Source organism: Phaenicophaeus curvirostris, chromosome 2 (assembly GCF_032191515.1).
Source record: "Phaenicophaeus curvirostris isolate KB17595 chromosome 2, BPBGC_Pcur_1.0, whole genome shotgun sequence".
NCBI lineage: Eukaryota > Metazoa > Chordata > Aves > Cuculiformes > Cuculidae > Phaenicophaeus > Phaenicophaeus curvirostris.
The window spans coordinates 92,710,917-92,732,302 of record NC_091393.1 but is presented as its reverse complement, the minus strand read 5'-3'; the positions used below and the strand labels follow the sequence as shown (position 1 = coordinate 92,732,302).

The following is a 21,386-nucleotide window of genomic DNA, read 5'->3' as shown; positions in this document are numbered from 1 at the left end:
AAGAGTATTTTTTTCCCCCACAAACTCAGTAAAACCCCTACTCAAGGGACATTAACTCAGTGTGGTCAAGTGTCACCCACAGTTGGGCCTCCAGGCTTATCATCTGATCTAAATGAGTAGGCAGGGGTACATGTGCTGCCTTTGCTGGCTCTGCAGAAGTTCCCAGCAGTGGGATTTCAGAGTCCCAGCTGTCTAAATTCCCTTCCCAAAGGCCACAGGTGACTCATCAGGGCATCTGCCCAGAGTCGCAACCAACACAACTTCTCTTTTACAGTCCTGCTTTTTCAATGAGGCATATGGCTCAGTTCAGTTACCTAAACGCAGGCATTAAGTGTTACCCATTGGGCATCCAGGCCATCCACAGGGGTTGGTGGGCAGGATATAGCAGGCTCATGCACTACTGGAGCAGCAGGTGGAGAAGAGGCAAAATGAAGGGCTTCTCAAGTGGCACTAACTCACGTATGTTTAGGCAAGTGAACTGAGCTCAGCCTTTGCAGAAGACGCAAAAGGAAAAAAAAAAAAAACCAGCCCCCAAATCCCCACAACATAACAGTGACTTGTAATGTTAGCTTAAAAAAAAAAAAAAAGATCATGACAAAATAATGTTTATGTATGTTTATCTGGCTTGGTTTTCTTCCTTTTCTGAAAGGACAGTTTGAATTAGCCCCAATACACAGCTTCTCCAAATCCCTGTGTTTCTCTCCATCTTCTCTGCAGACAGTTTCCCTTTCCCCAGTAGGCATTTAGAAAAGGATCTCACGGATATGAGAACACATTCCCATGTTGTTCTCTTCTGTGAGAATCTGGTTGTGCCTTTGAATTCCCCATTAGCAAGTCTCCTAATCACCTTCTTCAGGCAAGCAATGTCCTTCCCTCTATATCTGCCTGCCTGGAGTTCAGATGAAACAAATAGGTTTATCCCAGTTAGTAGTCATTTCTGTCCAAAAGGGCTTCATTTGATTCAATGCTCATTGAAATTGAAATTGAATAGCCTTCATTAATTAGCCTGGCATCAGGTACAAGAAGTTTTGCTGGGATTTTCTTAATGTGGAGGTGAAGGACAACAGAGAAGCAGTTCTCTCACATTAAAAAAAACCAAAACCTTGTAGTCTGACCTACATCAAGTCTCCAGTATCAAGTCTTAATTGTTCACAGACAATTTTCCCAAACTGTTAGCATGTTCCATGAAGTAAGTTAGTCTAATTATAAATGTCAACTACAGATTGTATTCTGTGCACATGTATATATACGTGAAGATCCAGCTCCCTACTAAATGTCATTCATCCACTTTTAGAAACATTCATATTCAAAATTATTCAAATTTTTATAAGTGCCTCAGTGACAAGGAAACTTGCACTCTTGCGTCATGTGCCACTGACAATCCAAACTGCATCTGTTATTAGATTGTTTGTTTGGTAATTATATGTGTTAATAGGCTCATCTCCTGAAAGGCTTTTTATGTAGCCCACAAAACACATCGAAGTAAAGGAGCTTTGGTGCAGAGAAGCTCGATTAAATTAAAAACATCTATTGGAAACCATTTCCCCCTCCCCAAGAACTAAACTAAGGATAAATGCAAAACATAGTCTATCTGTGTGCACACACAACCTTTTGAAGCATTTGTTCTATTCTTTATGTATTACCTCTTCAAGTAATTAAAGCAAATATAGCCAAATGCAATATGTTTAATAAAAAAAAAAAACAAAAACCAAAAAAACAAACACATTGGGTTGTCCATGCACACACAAGTATTACATCCTGTATACTCCAACGGCAGGAAGGTCTTTTTGTTCTGTGCATACAAGTCTATCCTCTTGGTAACCTGCTCCACAGCTAGAGTTCCTGCATTTTGTGGTCAGAAAAATAACAGAAACTCCTGCCAGAAAACACCCCACCAAAAGCTAATTTTACCTGCATTGAAGCCAACAGCACTTGTTACCTACCTCAGCAGGAACAGGATCCCATCCCAAGTTATGAAAAACACCAGCCATCCAAATATAGCAGTTTAACCACACGCAAAACACAAGTAAAGAATCTCTTTTCTAAAAGCAGCCATAAAGCTGTATTCAAAACATAAAGGAATGGTGTCCGTGTGAGAAAGATTTGAAAGTGTAGAAAATGTTTCAAGTTCATTAAATGCTCCTAGGATGCAACAGCACAGTGCAAGCCATGAAAATAAACACTGACACAAATAATGCTATTTTTACATAATGATTATTAATTGTGAAGTTCCTCCTGGGCAGCAAATGATAACTGTAACACCAGGAAAAGAGTAAATTGCTTTGATTCAACACCCCAGTGCATATCTCCAGATCAGAAAAATGCAAACCAAATCAACCCTCCAGCCACCTGAACTCAGCTACTTGAAAGAGGTCTTTATTATTTTTTAGATCATTAGCCAGCTCAGTCCTTCTAAAGATTCTAAAGAATATTTTATCATCATTTAACATATAGGTTGACTACTCTTTACTAAATTCTGTGTTGGCCTATTTAAATGGGTTTATTGGCTCATTTGTTTTTTACTCAGTAGGTACCATCTTTCAAATCAGGTCAGCTAGGACTTTCAAACACACTTTTTTTTCACCATAATAGAACTAGAATAAGAAAAAGACCTTTTTAAAGGTTAAGTGTCTTGCTTACAGTCCACAGAGTCTTAAGTGTTTTGTCTCATTCAGGGCTTCCACCTTATTTTTCAAATTTCTTAAGACTTTCAGTCACAGACTTCAATATTGAGAAAAGGTTACGCTCACTGAAGCTTCCTGGAAAATTAGACAGATTACCACCGCAGCCACAGAACTGACACTTTTAAATTCTGCGTACTTTCCACAAAACAAATCTGAATTATCACAAACATACTATAAACCAGGTATTTCACGACTACAATGGAGTGACCAATCTCAATATGCCAAAAATCAGAACATTCACTGGAAAATTACAAATCCTGTTTAAAATCCGAGGGTTTGTTCTGGGTAAATTGCTGCTCCTGATGCAAAAAGGTGTTGTTGTTCACAGCTGTTGACACCAGCTTGCTAGAATAAGTCTCCTCAATCAAAAGTCAGTAATTATAGCTAAAATAAGTAAACATGAATGTGCCAGACTACAGAGGAAAAAAACCAAAAACGTTGTTGTCAGACTAGCTTTACTTATATTGAATGTTTGACCCATGTTATTCTGAAGGAGGAAATCATGATATTCTGTATTTAAAAGAACCTGAAAACCAGAAACATAAGTAGGTATCAAATCAAGCTAGACTGTATCATCGAGCGATGCACTTGAAAGTCTCACTCGTCAGCCCAGCGCTTTACCTGTTTTGCCATACAGCTTCACAACACAGCACAGCACATAAGGCTTTGTTCATCTTGAAACAATATCTAGAACACACACTCCAACTGATATTCCTACCTAGTTAGCAAATGGGTGTTTTCATGCCACACTATTTATACTCTCCTCTCTTCCTCTGCAAGCTCCCTATGAGGAATGAAGGGGGTTAACACGGATGGAGCAGGAAGCATGACAAATTGCAAAGCCAGAAGCACCTGGGTAACTCATTATCACTGTCAGAGTTCTAAATAGCTTTGCTATTTAATGTTTTTTTTTAACGGATAGTCTAGTAATTGTTCCTGAAGGAATGAAATACAGAAGCATACACATCAAAGAAAGGTGAAGAGGTTTAAAATTAACAGGCAGCCAATTACATCAACTGAACGCAGCTGCTAGAAGCAGAAAACCTTTCCAGTTATGTGAAAACAAACACCAGCATGACTAAAGAGAGATTAAAAATTACCTTACTGTGGAACAACACGCTGGAGTGTATACTTTATTTTGCAAGTGGAGTTTGGGTGGGTTTCTTGTCTTCTCGGTAAATAGGAACAATGACTAATTGTGACCTCTAGCGGACATTGGCTATAACAGGCACAGCGGAGCCGGCGGGGTCTCCGAGGCAGGGGTAATGCGGGTATTTCTTCGAATCCCTCTCAAAGTATTTTTTAGAAGATGACGAATAGGGTTAAAAATAGTAGCTCTTACTCGCATCCTCCTTTAAAACAACAATTTTGCTACACAATTAGTTTACTACCCATTTATTTTGAAACACCTAAAGGTGTTTTACAAATCTCAGCTGAGAATGTAACATGGCAGGAACAGGAACAAAAAAACCCCAACCCATAAGGACAAGTACATCTATATAGAGTAACAAAGAACGTGCATGGGAAACTACTAGTTTAACCTGCATGTCTTTTACAGGCACAGTGCTTGAGCGACAAATCCTTGGCATGAGTTTTGAAAGGATCTACTCACCTGCCCTTTCTCCTGACAACTGGAGGCCCATTAGAAGCACCTTAACTGAGAGGTAGAGTTGTATCTTGGATGATTTTACCCCATGATGCTGCAGATGTTAATAAGCCTAGAAAATACCTCAGCCTGGAGATCTGTCATATTTGGGTTAAATAAATAAAAATAAAATAATAAGTAGTGGGAAAGAAGAAATCTGTCCACAATGCAGCCAAGCGAAGGCAAGGCTTTCGAGAGGAGGCAGGGGTCGTGGCAGCCAGCGTGGGCTTTGATGCCGTAGATGGGAGTGGGGCACAAGGATGGAGGCAGGTGCAGGAGCACAGACAGGAGGCAGGGAAGAAGGCTCCTCCACGCACTGTGTGAGGGGGGTAAAAAAAGAGAAGTGTCTCCTCGTACAGACGTGTGGGGGGTGGTGGCGGTGTTCCAAAGAAACCCGCGTTTTGCAGGAATTAGATGAGACGAGAGCGACGGGTTACGTCGTGCTCAAACGCTTCACTTCCAGCTTCTTTTTTTTCTTTCTTTTTTTTTTTTCTATTTTTTCTTTTTTTTCTTTCTTTTTTTTCCTTTCTTTTTTTTTCTTTCTTTTTTTTCTTTCTTTTTTTTTCCTTTCCTTTTTTTTTCTTTCTTTCTTTTTTTTTTTTTCCCCTTTTAGGAGAAGCGTCCCCGAACGCGTTGTTTAGGGATTTCAGCCCAACTTCGCCCCGGTGCGGGCGGCGGGGCTGGCGAGGAGGCGCCGCTCGGCGCGGTCCCCGCGGGCGGGGCGGGAGGCGTGTCCGCGTCCCGCATCCCGCCTCTCTCCCTCCATCCCTCCCTCCCTCCCTGCCTCCCGCCCGCCGAGCCGGCACCGGGCTCTCCGAGCTGCCCGGTCCCGCCATGCCCTCGCGGGGTCCCGCGGAGGCGCCCGCCCGCCGGCGCTGAGACGCGAACGGCATCGCCCGGGGGGGCGCCCCGCATCCCTGCCCCGCATCCCTGACGGCAACCCTGCCCCGCATCCCCTCCCCGCATCCCTGACGGCATCCCTGTCCTGCATCCCTACCCCGCATCCCTGACGGCAACCCTGCCCCGCATCCCCGCCCCGCATCCCTGACGGCATCCCTGCCCCGCATCCCCTCCCCGCATCCCTGACGGCATCCCTGCCCATCATCCCCTCCCCGCATCCCTGACGGCATCCCCGCCCCGCATCCCCGCCCCGCATCCCTGACGGCATCCCTGTCCTGCATCCCTACCCCGCATCCCCGCCCCGCCAGCGGTGCGAGCGGAGCCGGGGCAGCCCCGGCAGCCCTGCCCGCCCTCCTCCGTCCCGCCCAAGCCATGAACTTTGGCCGCGGCCCCTCGGTGGTGTTGAACGTCGGAGGCACCCGGTACTCCTTCTCCCGGGAGGTGCTGAAGGATTTCCCGCTGCGGCGGGTGAGCCGCCTGCACGGCTGCCTGTCGGAGCAGGACGTGCTGGAGGTGTGCGACGACTACGACCGGGAACGGAACGAGTACTTCTTCGACCGGCACTCGGAGGCTTTCGGCTTCATCATGCTGTACGTCCGGCACGGCCACCTGCGCTTCGTGCCGCACATGTGCGAGCTCTCCTTCTACAACGAGATGATCTACTGGGGGCTGGAGGGCTCCCACCTCGACTACTGCTGCCAGCGGCGCCTCGACGACCGCATGTCCGAGACCTGCACGTACTACTCGGCCGAGGAGCCGCCGGGGGAGCCGCCGGGGGGCCCCGCGGGCAAGGGGCGGCGGCGGCGGCCGGGAGCCGAGGGCGACAAGTGGCTGGAGAGGATGAGGAGGACTTTCGAGGAGCCCACGTCTTCCGTGGCCGCGCAGGTCCTGGCTACCGTCTCCATCCTCTTCGTCATCGTGTCCATGGTGGTGCTGTGCGCCAGCACCCTGCCCGAGTGGCGGGCGCCGGAGAACCGCAGCGTGGAGGAGCAGAGCAGGTACACGGCAGAGTCAGTCAGGGAGCCCTCAGGGTAGGAGGATCCTTTATTTCCCCGCTGTCCGCTCCCCGTGTGTCCCGTCCAGTGTTGTCCTGCCCCTCGTCCTGACGGTCCGGAGCGGAGATCGGAGGGGGCGGCGCGGCGGTGCCCGGGGACTCCGAGCGCGGGGCTGGGGAGCGGAGCCCCGCGGGGCCGCCCGCCCCCCCGCAGCCGCCAGCGGATCCCGGCGCCGGTGCCGCCTCCTCCGCGGGATCCCGGAGCTCCCTTCACCCCCGCCTCTAAGGAGCCGCGGCGCTCCTTGCCCCCGCAGAGAAGTTCAACCTCTCGGAAAATGATATTTTAGGCATTAAGATTGCGGGGAAAGGGGGAAAACAAAACCGTAAAAGAAAAAAAAAAGGCATTTCCTTCTCCTCCTTTAGGAAAAGCTCCGTCCTGTATGTTCTCTGTGTGTATTTCTGCAGGTCCGTCTGCTGGAGCAGAGCCAGTGCCTGTTAGGGTTCCCGGCTTGTAAATTCTTGCATGTGGGAGCAGCCTTACCCTCCTTTCCTCTTTCCATCTCATATTCTTTATGTGAGCAACACAAGAGAGGGTCGGGCTGTGCATTAAGCTCTTGCAAACGCATCATATAAGCGCCCCACTGTATGAATATAACGGATGTTTACATTTCCTTTAGATAAAACGTGCAAGCACGCTAAACATTGCAAAAGAGTCTCAGAATCCAGGGCGTAGGGTACAAGGCTTAATCTTGAGCCTCACTACTAAGAACCAACTCTTCTTCATCTTCTTTGTGACCTCAGCATAGGGTTACATCGATGCAGCTCTGCTGACTTTATATGTTTTTCTCTCTCTCTCGCTCTCCTGTTCCTTACAGAGCGGAATCAAGACCTCTCTGGTAGGATTTCATATAAAGGAAGAAGTAAATGTCTCTTCTGTTTGCTAGCTTCTCCCTTTGAAAACACACAGGATATTCAAATAAAAGTTTTCAGCTTCTGCTCTGCTGAAGGGGCCCTACAGAGAAATTGCAGCCTTGCCACTATGAAATCATCATCTTTTACCATAGAGTTAATTGGAGTGTGATATATTATATCTTAGTAGCCAAATTAATTCCTTGGAAAGTATTTTCATATTTTCCATTAGCTTAATGGAAAACTGCACCTGTATTTCTCATTGTAACTGAGCCAAAGAAGTAATTGTATGAACAAAAAGAAACCAGATACAGATTGAAAAGCTGTTGATTCCTGCTTTGATTCAGATATGTCGGAAGTTCCTCTTAAAGATTCTTCCAATTGAAAAGTCTTACTTAAGCTTTGCAATGTTATTTCAAAGGGTAGATGCTCTGGGTGATCTTTTTGTAAGGCAGAAAATTGCTTAGATACTCCCAATTGATGGGGAAATAGATGCAACATCACCATAGCATTGACAACACCAGTCGTATCTTTGTTATCTTCGTTTACATCTTCCTGGTGTGTGGGTCAACAATAATTTTTCTCTTACTGAAAGAGCTCAACTTGCAGAGGAGCACTGCATATAACATGTACTTTTTTCTTTCATAGTGCCTTTGCCTTCAAGCACATGTGTGTATTATATACACATATAATTTCACTCTTCTGAAAATGATTGCATATTGTATACCAAGTGTTTGTAGGACAAGACCTTAAATATTTGGAAGGTACTGTGTAGCCAAGCACTTCATAGGGCAGTGAAGGCTGCTTTTAAAACCAGAAAGACCACTGTCAACAGTAGGGCAAGTTTCTTCAATACTGGTTGTAGTACTCCATGGAACTGCAACAACAAAAAAGAGAGATAACCGTAAAAATTGCGGCTGAACAGTTTCTAACCATCTTGTCGCATATGAACACCAACAGAGGCTGGTTCATTTCATGTGCGACTTAACCCATGTGCTGTCACTGCGTGGGAACTGATGGCAATTCAGTGGGGAACGCATGGAAAACATACACGTGTCCTCCTTTCTGTCCACAGCTGGCCATCTGCTGAGGTGGCCTTGTTCTCTTACAGGAGCCACTCCTTTCCTTATTGCATATGCTGCATCACAACTAAAAAACCTGTTATATCTGGGAAAAAAAAACCCAAAAAACCCCGTGAGCTACGGTTGGTTTTAAGTGAGCTATTCAGTTTAGTTACAACTGTTCACATATGCCATAGGATTTGACCTCAGGTACCCAGTTGTCATCTGACTTTCCCTTTACTTGTTTATATTTACTTTTCTTTAGTTTGTAGTTATTTCATTTGGAATGAGTTAGCTACTTAGGTTTTTGAAAACCTAAGTTTTTGAAAAACTGAGTGGCTTATTTGAGAGTCTGACCACAGGAATCACACAGTGGTGTTCGGGATTGTGTACTGTGTCAACACTGTCTATTGTAGGTGAGCAGGCTTTTAAAAAACTGGCCGCTAGTTTCTGATACATTTAAAAGTTTGAAGCCAAATTATATATTTTTTTTTAATTAACTAAGGTTCCTTATGGAAATGAATAAACTATCTAACATAATAATACAAAAAATAATTTTTTTAAGAGAAAATGTGAAGAGAATGCTCTTTGCAAGTGAGTTTTGGCTCACGTGGCACTGTAATTATTAGTAGGAAAATTTTACGTTATTCTAAAAACATATTTTGAAAAGTTGTAGAAATGAAAAGTCAATGGGCTTATCTAGAAGTCTTTAGGCTGTGGATTTTGGATGTAACTGACTATCCAGATCAGCATCACCGCCTTGACGAGGTGAGCACTACCTCATGAAATTCAGAAATTTTGATATTTTTAAATCTCTCACATGCTTACTAATAAACCCCCTTGTCCTTCTCTCAGCGTTATGTTAGAGGTCAGAAGGGTGCCACGTGGATAGTTTCTGTGGCTGAACTGTGGTAACCATCCCCAGAACTGCTTTGAGCAGCTGTAGTGAAAATAGCTTCTAGCAGAGTGTCTGCAGCTTCCCTGGAGATCATCTCTAGACCTGAGTGGCTCGCCAACTCTGTAATTTACAAAATCAGCCTCTTTAATGAGGTTTGCAGTGAGGGTTACTGAAGTACATAGCTAATACCAGTTGTGTTTATTATTCTTGTGTGAACACCTCTTCACCAGAAGAGGAACTGAGTCAACCAAACAGTTCTCAAAAACTATTACATTGTTATGATTTTTCATGGTGAAGGATACTCTCAAAGGGTGAACAGCCTACTGCTATTTCTGGAATAACATCCTTTAGAGGGCAACAGTGAACTCCAGGAGCAAGCCTTATTAAAGGGAGAGGAACTGGGGGACCTGACCTCTGAATCTCACTGATTTCCAGATCTTGCAGACACTGACAATATAATTACTTGATTTGCAGAGAGATTGGCTTCCCCAGGTCCATTCTCAGGATGAGGGATAAGTTCTTAAATTTTGGGCATTTTAAGATTTTTACTCCCTTTCCTGCCTTGGCACGTTTTGCTTGTCAGAGCTGAAGATTTGTATCAGATTTGCACAGTTTAGGAGCAGACAGCAGGGACACCTGTCTTCCCTTCTGTTGCTTCTGGCAATTTCAAGTCATCTTTGCTCTCCTCTGAACTGTGCCAACAGATGCATATTGCGAGTCTCTGATCAGTGACCCATCCATAAACTGATCGTAAGCATAATCTTCTGGGGAGAACTTCCCCAGACTGTGATAGGAAGTCATCTGAAGCTGCTTGACTTATTGCCAGTGCAGTTGTATCTACCTGCCTTTAAAATCTTTTTCTACAACTAAATACTAGTAGCTTGTTAGCATAAGGGAGAGACTGTTGTCCGTTTTCCACTTACTAATCAGACTGGATCTGTATTGAAAGAATCACTTGGTTATCAAGCCTATACGCTTGCTGTGTTGCTTAGCAAACGCAAATTAACACAGTAACTTCTCTAAGCACCTCTCAACAGAGGCAGCGTGCCTTTCTTCATCTCTGCAAAACATCAGCTTAAAAAGTTACATTTGAATTTTAGACACACAAAAAAATCATTATTCCTTTACGGTGCTGCATTTTCAGAACACCCAAATGCTCATGTCCAACATCTGTTAAAAAAAACCAACCAAACTTCTTTCCTAGGTAAGATCTAACCCAAACGCTACCTTTTTGCTAAGTTAAAACAAGCTGAAGGTAATAAATGGAACTACAAAGCTAAGTTAAAAACATGGGTGTGGATTCTTCTAATGAATTTATGAGCTTTTTGAAAAATAGAGATGACATAAAGAACAGACGTGTATCACTGCCTGGCCGGAGGAGAACTTTAACAAACTCACCAGTACTAGATGCTACTTGTGTTCAGATTGTATGGCAAAGATGCCGAGGACCCGAGGGCTCGAATTGTTCATATTCAGGCATCTTCCAAGAGCTGTGAAAGGCATTTGCCCCTGCCCTGGAGTGCTGGGTTATTGCCTCCAAAATAAGGCATCGGACATGTTATTGCTACCAAAGCAGAGACAGAATGGAAAAAAGCCAGCAGGGTTTTTAATATAGGGAAACAAGCTGTTCTGTGGCCCTTACTCTATAGTTTGTAGCGTGATGGAAACCTTGTTGATTTCCAAAGCATTGAAAAAGAAACCACATTTGCTGACATGACTAGGAGTCTTCCTGAGCAGGAATTGGATCATTCTGGCTACTGCTTGGACATCTTTCAGGTTTAATGTGCTTTACATGGAAACAGGCTTTAGGAAAGATTTAACAAATCAGTGCTGATAGACACTACTTTTTAATCCTGTCATATACTGTCTTTAATCATATCATCTGTTTTCCTCGTGTGTCCTGTTGATGTCTATGTTTTATTTACAAGCTTGATAGATAATACTGCCACTAACAAATATTTTGGCTTGATTTCAACCAGCTCACCAGGGGATATTGAAAGTATACAAACTGGCAAGCTGGGGTAAAGAATAATGTTAAATTGAAATATTCTGAGACATGTACAATATGATTTTTTTTTAGTAATAACAAACAGAAAATTGAACAGTGCTGGGATTACAGTAGAAATAAGGCTCACAAAGCTTTTAATTTTCTGTTTATGGGCAAAAGACTCATTAGAGCAATCTTGAAAGATTAAGTACCAAGAGACTTAAAATTCTAGGAGAAAAACCCTCTTGAATGTGTTCAGGTCTAGGACAATGAACAGTTAAGTTTGAGCAAAAACAGGCTGTAACTGAATGAAAATTATGACTTAGTATTTTCTCGGATTATTTATAAATTTTGTAGAGAATCTTCAAGGAAACACTTCATGAGGTTTTTTTTCTATCTCCTTTTTGAGTGCCAGCTGTTTTAAAACTGAACTCATGGGGGAGGGGGAAACAAAAAACTGGAAGTTTCTGGAAGTTTAGAAAATAAGCACTACATTGTACCAAATAAAGCTCATGATTTAATTACATAGTTATAGCTTTTAATACATTACTTCAGGACTAGGGAATAAAAGGTAGTCTGTCCTGTGAATATGCAGCAAATATTTTAAGAATTGATTATAGAAGATACGGTAACTTCAGTCATCTGAGTGCATGCATTTTATTTGGCTTTAACTTTATACTTAGTTAAGTTCTCTTGAGGACTAACTGTTAAATTTGCTTTCCTTAGTAGATGTTATTTATCCATTAATAAGGTTAGCTATAAAGATAAGACACTATAAGGAGAGGGAGACTTGATCTGGAAGTGGAAATAGCATGTAGCACTCCACATTTCCCAACAGGTCACACATTTCTAGTTTTCTAGGTTTTCTAGTTTTCACCAAAGCACGCACTTTTACGCCATTAACCAGGACTGCAGAAATCCATCTACACAGGCAAAAAGGAAAAATGAAATATCTTTCACTGCTGGCTAAGAAGCGAGGGGAGAAAAGAAGAAAATAAGGGGCACCCTTCATCATCATCATCTCCCTAGCTAGGATGCGTGTAACTGAGAAGGAAGGATAGATGTGGAGTGGAGAGTTGGAAGTTCACTGTAAAACGGAGTGGCAGTAATGCATCTCCCACTGTCCAGATCTTGCTTTGTCTTTTTGGCATTAGTGAATGTTCCTTAGCTCTCTTCAAGTCCATTCTACAATAAAAGGTTTCTTCAGTCCTTCCTACTGAAGAATAACTGATTTCCATATCTCTTGTGCTAGGAACTGCAAGCATAAAACAATGGATTGATCACTTTTCATAGACTTTGACTTGCACAGCTATTTGCGAAGTTACACTGGACCACTGACTCAATGTTGATTCATAAAGACTTCTACTGAATCACAATGATCAGGACCTAACTTCCTTAAAGCTCAACTCAGAGATAACTTGCCTAAGTTGTGACAAAATGGAGGAGTCACATTTCCAACATTCTCAGGGCATCAGGTAGAAATTGAGTGAAAAATCTTTTAATGGTACAATATACAAATTGGTTTTTAATTTTAATGCTCCATGTCATAGGATATAGGCAGCACTACCAGAGAACTCACACAAAATGTAATTAAACAGTTTACTAGAATAGTTAAATATTCCTGGCTGCAACTTCCTATCCAGATACAATCTCAACTAGCCAATGCATAAGACTTAATCAGTGTGTCCATTACCATGATCTTGCTGTTTGACTGATGTTATTAGGAAAAATCTTAGGTATTTCCTCATCTTATATAAAAAGGTTTTAAGAGAAATTACCCATTAACATTTTTTTCTTGATTTTTTCAACATAAAGGAACAATAATCCACATTCATACAGTAACTTCTCTATATTTTGTACATGACTTTTGTTTAGAAGACATTATGATCTGAGCATTTTTTAAAAGAAATTAAATCTGCGTCTGAGGTAGTTATCACTCATTGTCGTTATTAAGGAAGCACTAGTATTTTCAAGAGTTTAATTTTGAAGAGCACACATAACTTAAGAGCAAGCTATTTTTTAAATTTACAGGTCTTTCCATCAAAAGGTGCTAATGTGTTTTATAAGCCCTTTATGAAGAAAGGCCACTTCCTTCCAGAACTTGCATTGTTATTCATGAAACAAGAAAAACAAGGTCAGTTTTATGTGAATAACTATTTAAATCTGCTGTGGCTGGAATTAGTGTACCTTACTACTTTCCATCAACTGATTGTTACTGTTTTATCCATTTTTTTTTAGTAAAACTAAAGTGAATGAATAACTAAAATGAAATTAATAAAAAATACATAAAACATTAGTGTATGAAACTTTTTTGAAAGTTAGTTTATCGAGTCTATTAGCATAATTACAGAACAATATTGTCTTCCTAACAAGGTATTGTCTTAATTATAACAATAGATTTCAGAACTGATAAAAAAAATTATACAGATGTGTTAAGGAAGCAAAACCTTAGGTTTGAAATGAAATTGGATTATTACTTGCAAATCATAATGTTTTTACAGACACTACCTTGTTAGGATCCCTGCATAGCAAAAAAAGCTCTGGTTGTATATGGTATATTCAAATCTGCACTCTCACATCAGTTTCGTTTCAGACCTGTTGGTATGAGAAGGCATTAGTGATTGGCTTTTGCTTTGCTTAAACTGTTTGTGAAAAAAATAAAACAAACCATTCCCTCCTATATTAAACAAGTGAGCATACTTCTTAAGAAAAAGGTTTTTTTCAGATGGGAGATTTGAGACTACATACACAACAGTAATTAAATAATCTTAAAGCAACATTTTCATCTTCTGTTTCTACCTTCTCCTGGTTTCAAGTTCTCAAATCTCATTATTTGCACGGGGACTTGAAAATATTTAACAACATACTGAAATCGCCTTCCAGGATTTCTTTTCTTAAGGCCATTATATCTATTTGGCAAGAAGATGGTCTTGCCTGTTGCTTTGGTTACCTTAACATTTTTGCTGCAACACTGTTTAGGTGGAGTTACATTTAAAACAAAAGAAAAAATCAGTAATGCAGAACATATTGGTAAATGGAAGGACATAAGCTTATAACTTTGTGTACCCAATGATGAAGAATCTGTGTTTAGTGGCAACACCTATAGAGTCCTGAATATAGTATTAGGTAAGTCCCTGTTTGGGATGCAAATCATAGAATCATAGAATAACCAGGTTGGAAGAGACCCACCGGATCATGGAGTCCAACCATCAGACAGACTGGTTGTGGTTGGCTCCTGAAGAGCAAATTTGCATGAATTACCCAATGCAAAAGCTGATTTCTGCCTACTTCATCTTCACTTCCATTTTAGTTTAACAGTCTCATTCTATACAGTGCTTCTCATACCCAGCCAGTTGACTGATCCACAGGCCTCAGATTTAAAACAAATGAAAAAATGAACAAAATCTGCCAAGCCCCAACCAACCACAAAAAAAAAAGAATTCTAGATAATGTTACACATTAAAACCAGTGGCGTACCGTTTATTGTAGGGTTCCAGTTTTTGTAGGCAGACTTGCCCAATATTAGGACCAGCAGCAGTCTGTAGTTCAAGGAAGATGATCATTGAGTGAGTAATGATCAGTTTCAACTACTTACTAGATCCTCAAGTTAATTGCTGAAATCTGGTGTTCCATGTGTAGGGTAAGAACACCATGGCTTTCTGTTTGCTGTTTGTGAAGGTCTAAATGTCAATTTGGTAATATCTGTGAAAAAACAAAACATCTACTAGAGCTTTTGCACAGAACATGAATAGTGTACTTTGTTTCTTTTGACAGGATAATTGAAGCTATCTGCATAGGCTGGTTCACTGCAGAGTGCATTGTGAGGTTCATCGTCTCCAAAAACAAGTGTGAGTTTGTCAGAAGACCTCTCAACATCATTGATTTACTGGCAATTACTCCTTACTACATCTCTGTTCTAATGACAGTTTTCACTGGCGAAAATTCGCAGCTTCAGAGGGCTGGAGTCACCTTGAGGGTCTTAAGAATGATGAGGATTTTTTGGGTGATTAAACTGGCTCGTCATTTCATTGGCCTTCAAACACTTGGTCTGACTCTGAAGCGTTGTTACAGAGAGATGGTGATGCTACTTGTCTTTATCTGTGTTGCTATGGCAATTTTCAGTGCACTTTCGCAGCTTCTTGAAAATGGGCTGGACTTGGGAACAAAGAATAAGGATTATGCCAGCATTCCTGCTGCTTGTTGGTGGGTGATCATCTCAATGACCACAGTTGGTTATGGTGACATGTGTCCCATCACAGTACCAGGAAGGATTCTTGGAGGAATTTGTGTGGTTAGTGGCATTGTTTTATTAGCCTTGCCGATCACTTTCATTTATCACAGCTTTGTGCAATGTTACCATGAGCTCAAGTTCCGATCTGCTAGGTACAGTAGAAGCCTCTCTGCTGAATTCTTAAATTGACCAAACTTGCATTTTGTTGTAGTTATTGCTAAGCTTTGTCTTAGAAGAACATGGTGGAAGGTCCCTTCATGTGTCCTCCTTGACTGGATGGTCCTATGGAACAACATTCTCGCCAGCCTGGAGAAAGCCTGTCACCATTCAGCCAGGAAGGATGGCCATCTGCCTTGGGCACCTTGCAGGGAGAGGGAGCGATGTTTCAATTTTGAGAGAACAAAAAGGCGATTCAGAAGTCCTCAACCAGACTGGTTTGGGCTTCTATTTACCTTTACACACAAAAGCAGAACAAAAAATGGGCTTAACACTGAGATCTGTCTTTCCCATAATTACACCTTATACCATTCTAAGCAACATGTAGCAGAAGTTTTTCAAAGATTTCCATAGAGGCATTGATAATGTCTTGCGTAAAATATCTACATTTTTAACTAAGATAATCAAATTAGATACTGAAAGAGAATCACTGCTACTTTTGAGCTTCACAACAAAGTAAACCTGGTTCTGTAACTCAGGAAAGATGAAGGTCTGTAGGGCAGAAAGTCTTGAGGCCTGATTCTGATCTTTGATGAAGCACAAAAATCTTCTGTAAAACCAGTGAAGTTAGTGGCATTGCTCTGAATTTGATAATTTAGAGACATGCAAGAGGGCCACCTCTGAATGTTGTAGCAAGGACTTCCACAATTTTTCCTCTGGAGCCAGATCATTAGTAGAAGCAAGTGTTGTACTTTATAAAGATCAGCATTAAAAAAAGTGTATTAATAAATATATTATTTGGTAGTTTAGTGGGGAAGCTATCCAAATGTTACGTATATTCAGTTCAACTCCATCCACCTGAAATTACATACTCAAAAGCAGAGATTTCCCCTGCCTTCCCCCCACATTTAATTAAACATATATATCATAGTGAAAGTTCTCTAAGACAAATTATAATAATCCTTCACTTGAAAGAGTCTTGAGAAAGCACAGGAAAACAAGAGTAGCAGATCCCTATCAGATGAGGCTTCATAATCTTTAGATTCTGCAATCCTTACTGAAGGATATGCTTCAATGGAAGTTTTAAAAACTGTAAAAAGCCCACAGCATACTAAAGAAAGTAAAATATAGAAGTGTGAGTTGCACTTGGCAAAATGGTATATTCTGCAATGTAACTAGAGAATTAAAATGAATCGAGTTAGGTTCTGAAATATTGTTCACTACATTTCTCGTGTAGTACTGCTTAACAGCATCGTTCAGTATAATTCTGAATGGCTGCTATGTAGAAATGTGCAGTTAGATACTAAAATACATTACAGTACAGTTTTACTAATATTAGGGTACCAATAAACATTAATGGGCAGCTTTCTTATTAACATGGAAATTCAGAGCCATCAGCATTGTTGAATTTGGTGTGCTTGCCTGAAAATACCACATCTACAATTACTGTGCTGTAGAGGTGTCTTTTATATACATATTTGTTAAAAGCTTTGGAAGGAAAAAGAGTACCACCTAGAAAACATCTCTGGAATTGCTCGCATTGGTCAATAACCAGTACATTGAAGGCTCTACCCTGAGACCTAAAGAAATCATTACCATTTTTAAGTAGTCTTAATCTTCTGTAGTCTTAAAGAATTAAAGTGCAAATACAATTTTTCCGAAGACCTGAAATGAATTTTAGTAGCCTTCGTACAGATAAACTTGACTTTTCCATCAGTAGTTTTTTCAAGACTACATTATTAAGTAACGTTGCAGGCATACCTGTGTTTCATGCCACTGACACGTTCTGGTGTTCAGCAGGTTGGCTCTGTCGTTCCTTGTACTACTGTATTTATGCTTTTTATATCAGAAACACGTAGTTCACAAACCAGCTCCAGCATTCCACAGAGAGATGACTTACGAGATAAGCAAAAATTTCTTCCATAGGTGAGATTCACAGCTGATGTTAGTTAGGCAAGTTGTGACTTCAGAGACACTTAGATGTTTTACACTAGCGGAGATACTGGCTCTGTATTCCTGCATGTGTGCCTACATATATCCTGCATATATTATATATTATCTATTATAGTCAGTTGAAATGGGTTTTTTTTCTCCTCACAAAAAATTTCCTCCTTGACAAATTTTAAATTTCAGACTTTAATCCAAACACAGCTGTTGAGGAAAATGACATTTTCATTTTCTATTGAATATTTTATTTTGACAGTATCAAAACTATTTTCAAGGAGAAACTAGCTATTTTTTTTGTATTCTGCTCCATTTTTTCCCCCATTAAAAATAGGTTAAAAAAAAGTCCACATAAGAACTTAGCCTTACAGATTTTCATACACTGTTTCTAATGCTTGGGAAAAAGTCTCTTTTTCATAAATTCCTTAAGACTTACTCTGTCTTTTGTCTGTGTGTTGTATTTAACCAAATCAATACTCTGAGATACAGCCGTCCTCCCACAAAACGCCTAAACCATCATCACAACGACAATAGTTTGATATCCATACAGAATGTGAATATACTTTAAGTATGTTGCAATTTTGATCTCAAAAAAAAAAAATTGATTTAAGCACTACCTGTAAATCTAACCTTTAGATGATCTTACAGAGGAAAAAATCTAAATTAATGCTCATAAATTGTGAATACCAATTTGCACCACAAATCATTTTGTATGAGCAATTAAGTACTGGAAGTTTTCTAAGATCCAGACTATATGTGGTTTACGAACAGAATGTTTGAACCTTTATAAAGTGTTAACCAGCTAAAGAATCCTTTCCTAGTGCAAAAAGATTATCTAATGAACATGACTGCGTAAAAGAATAAGTCTGTGATGATTATCTTAAGTCATAATTTTATTTTTTTTAACAGCTTATGTTCACTTTTTATATGACAAAATGTGAACAGAATGACCTAATGTATTTTTGAATTTGAATTATAATAAAATACTATTTTGAAACTGCTCTCTATGGAAGGCCACTACAGAGAGATACTGGGGTGCGTTTGTGGGGTTTTTTTTCTTTTTTATTGGTGTATGATTCTCACTGTGTAGATTTTAGTTTCCTTAGAAACCAAGTTGAAGTAATGCGATCTCAATGGTAGCCTTAAACCAGAATTTTATAGTAAGTAAATAGGGTTCCTGACTTCTAGTAATATATGTCATCTTATTTTCAATGGACCAGTGGTTTTTTAGTGTAACTTTAAAAAACACTAAATTATATGTGTAGTCAAAAATAAGCATACTTTCAAACAGATGCAACGGTTCTACTGTAAGTTTACTTGAGACCAAGTTTTTTGCAGCCCTGGGGTGCCGCGTTTTATTCTGTAATGCAGCATTTCGAAGCCAAGTGAAGACAAGCGGGCTCATGTCTAATCATTGCTGGTTTGAACCCTATACAATAAAATACCTCTTTCAATATCTGATACATTCACACTTTGACTAAATTAGATGAAACACAAATATAATGAAACTGGGGATAAACGAGGAGAGCTTTGTTATTCAGCCTTTCAATTTATCTAAAGCTAAAACCAATGCCAATGAGTTTTCAACTGCCATTGTATATTTTGATGACAACAAAAGTTCATCGTACATTGTAATAATTGGTTCAGTCCTTAGGACTGACCTACTGGGAACTATATATTGGCTGCAATTCCTCAAGGTACTGCATGCCACTTAAAAGCATTTAATCATTAATGATATCTCTGGAATGGAAAGCGGCCCAGGGTACATTTTCCTTCTATAGTTCTAAATGGAGCACCATCCCAAAAATCACAAGGAACAGAAGATTACCATTTCCCTTGATGTAAGACTTGGAACAATTGTGTCTTGGTGAATAGTCACACCCCCAAAATACAGATTAATTTGATTGACTGATGATTCTAAACAGTTTTATCAGCATAGGGATCAGCCATTTAAATATGTGATATTCATTCTTACTTACAATGGCTTATCCTGTTGTACGTAGCAGCAGGTTTGAGAAAGATAAAAATCCTGTTAATGTAAGATTCATAACTTGATACCCATGTATTTAAAGGAAAAAGTAGTGGGTTTTCCTATCATGTATACTGTTTGTGCCAGAAAAGTAACCTGTCTTCAGCTTTTGTAGTGTTCAGCCTTCATGTTTCCAAAATAAAACTGAAGTCCTTATGGGTTCAAAACACTTGTCTCTTCCCCTCTGGGTAACAACTACAAAAGTCTTACCAGATCTGAACGTCTGCCAGGAAGTGGTCGTATGCACACGCTAACCAGCTAAATTCAGCAGCCAAACCAGGCAGTTTCCTGGGAACCAGCATAATGAACAAGCTATGCTGTGCTCTGAATTTTCTCCCATCTAAGAGGTTCAGGATAAAACTACTGATGAAAATTCGATCATTTGAAGTACCTTGAAAAATTTTAGAATTATCCTTTTAAATGAGCTTCTAAGAAGACATTTGCTGGAACGTGAAATATGCTGTGCATAGCAAAAATATTATATTGCTTTATAGAAAAAATCACTACGATAGATGAAAGGCAATCAACTCTCATTTTCTGTTGTTCCTTTGTAAAAGCAAACATACAGGTCCACATGTGGGATGCTAGTTAGACTTGCTACATAAAATAGATCCTTGTTCAAAATAAGTAGACTTAGTGAGAAAGGTCTTCCAGCTTTGCTAGAGCTGTAACAGTTTACACTAGCTGAAGAGCTGCCCCAGCCCATATGGAAGAAACAACAAAACACTGGTTTCATAGTGAAAAACTATTGTGAAATGCAACACAAAGTAGGGAGTATCTTTTGCAGATGACAGGTTAAGAATCAAGAAGGCAGCACAGTGAGCAACCAAGACTGACAATTTGCTTGAGAAGAAATTTTAAGAGCCACAGAAGAATAATATAATTCTTTGGTCAAATTAATAAAACGTGAATGTTTGCAACTAATTGTTTTAGACCTTTATTCTTTACAAACACAAAGTTCTATAATTCTATAGAACATTCATATTATATATTGTTTGCTTACCTGTAAAGAAAAAATGTATACTATAATTCAGAAAGGTAGTACATGTGGGGTTTTATGTGAATACAGAATAAGACACATAAAATCACATAATAAAATTTGCAGGTGTTGTTGCTGTATTTCATGGAGTAGTGGTCAAAACACAAATGTTTATAAAATGTGTTTCTTCTAACAACTGAATTCTATTGATATTGGTATTGGTACTGTACCTCCACAAAAACTTAAAAAAAGTTTTTAATCCTTTTAAGGATTTTTGGCTATTGAGAAGTCTTCCATTTAGAACCTGGGAGTTTTGCCCTATAGAAATTTTGAATATTTGATCCAGAAGTTAGTCTGAGGCAAAAAAATAAATTAAACCTACACAGGCTTATTCTTCAGTGACTGAATATCTATTATAATTCTGGACAACAGACCTATTAAAACAAAATGAAAAAGCAGCCGTGTAACACATTATTCTTCAGGGATTATTTGTAAGAACAAATCTGGAAAGTTGATTGAATCTGGCTTCAAGTTCCCCAAAATGTATTCATATTAAAAAAACCCAACTAAACAACATAGCATTCATTTTGGAATTTCAAAACAACCAGAAGTTTCCCCAGCGCAACGCTTTCATTACTGTGAACAGATCTGACTGTGGTGATTCTTTAAAAGTAGCCATTTCAAAAGTACTTCCAAAAATAATCACAACTACTGTTCTTTTCAAAAAATGTTTGAATATTTTAAGAGATTGCTGAATTATGAACTATTCTGGCACCAGCCCACTACATTATTATGAAAATGAACAGACTTTTCGTTTAGAAATCATGAGTGTTTTTACTTCTCATATTTTATTTATTAGTTTTAAAAGTTTTACATAAAATCAATCAGTGAAGAAATGAAGCAGGTGTCATAGTCATATTTTAGAAATGTTTTTCTAGAAGAACTTCTAATATATTGGAAGCAGAAGAG

The 21,386-nt window shown here is 39.9% G+C and overlaps 1 protein-coding gene across 4 annotated transcripts; it reads left to right on the top strand.

Moving 5' to 3' along the window:
- The first annotated feature begins 5,530 nt into the window (after window positions 1–5,530).
- KCNG3 (potassium voltage-gated channel modifier subfamily G member 3) lies at window positions 5,531–16,163 on the top strand. Of its 4 annotated transcripts, none has more exons than XM_069851026.1 (3): window positions 5,531–6,227; window positions 14,853–14,926; window positions 15,521–16,163. In XM_069851026.1, the coding sequence occupies exons 1-3, from the start codon at window positions 5,602–5,604 to the stop codon at window positions 15,877–15,879; spliced, it is 1,059 nt and encodes a 352-aa protein (XP_069707127.1). In that variant the 5' UTR covers window positions 5,531–5,601; the 3' UTR covers window positions 15,880–16,163. The 4 variants fall into 4 exon arrangements, with proteins under 4 accessions (XP_069707127.1, XP_069707126.1, XP_069707125.1 ...); XM_069851025.1 differs by having other exon boundaries at window positions 5,531–6,260; XM_069851024.1 differs by having other exon boundaries at window positions 14,853–15,663.
- Window positions 16,164–21,386: the final 5,223 nt, after the last annotated feature.

Bases quoted from the DNA above. Each gene is read 5' to 3' on its own strand.
- KCNG3 (XM_069851023.1), top strand. From the start codon at position 5,602: ATGAACTTTGGCCGCGGCCCCTCGGTGGTGTTGAACGTCGGAGGCACC. The intron at 6,261-14,852 runs GTAGGAGGATCC...TTCTTTTGACAG, and splicing joins TCAGTCAGGGAGCCCTCAGG to GATAATTGAAGCTATCTGCA.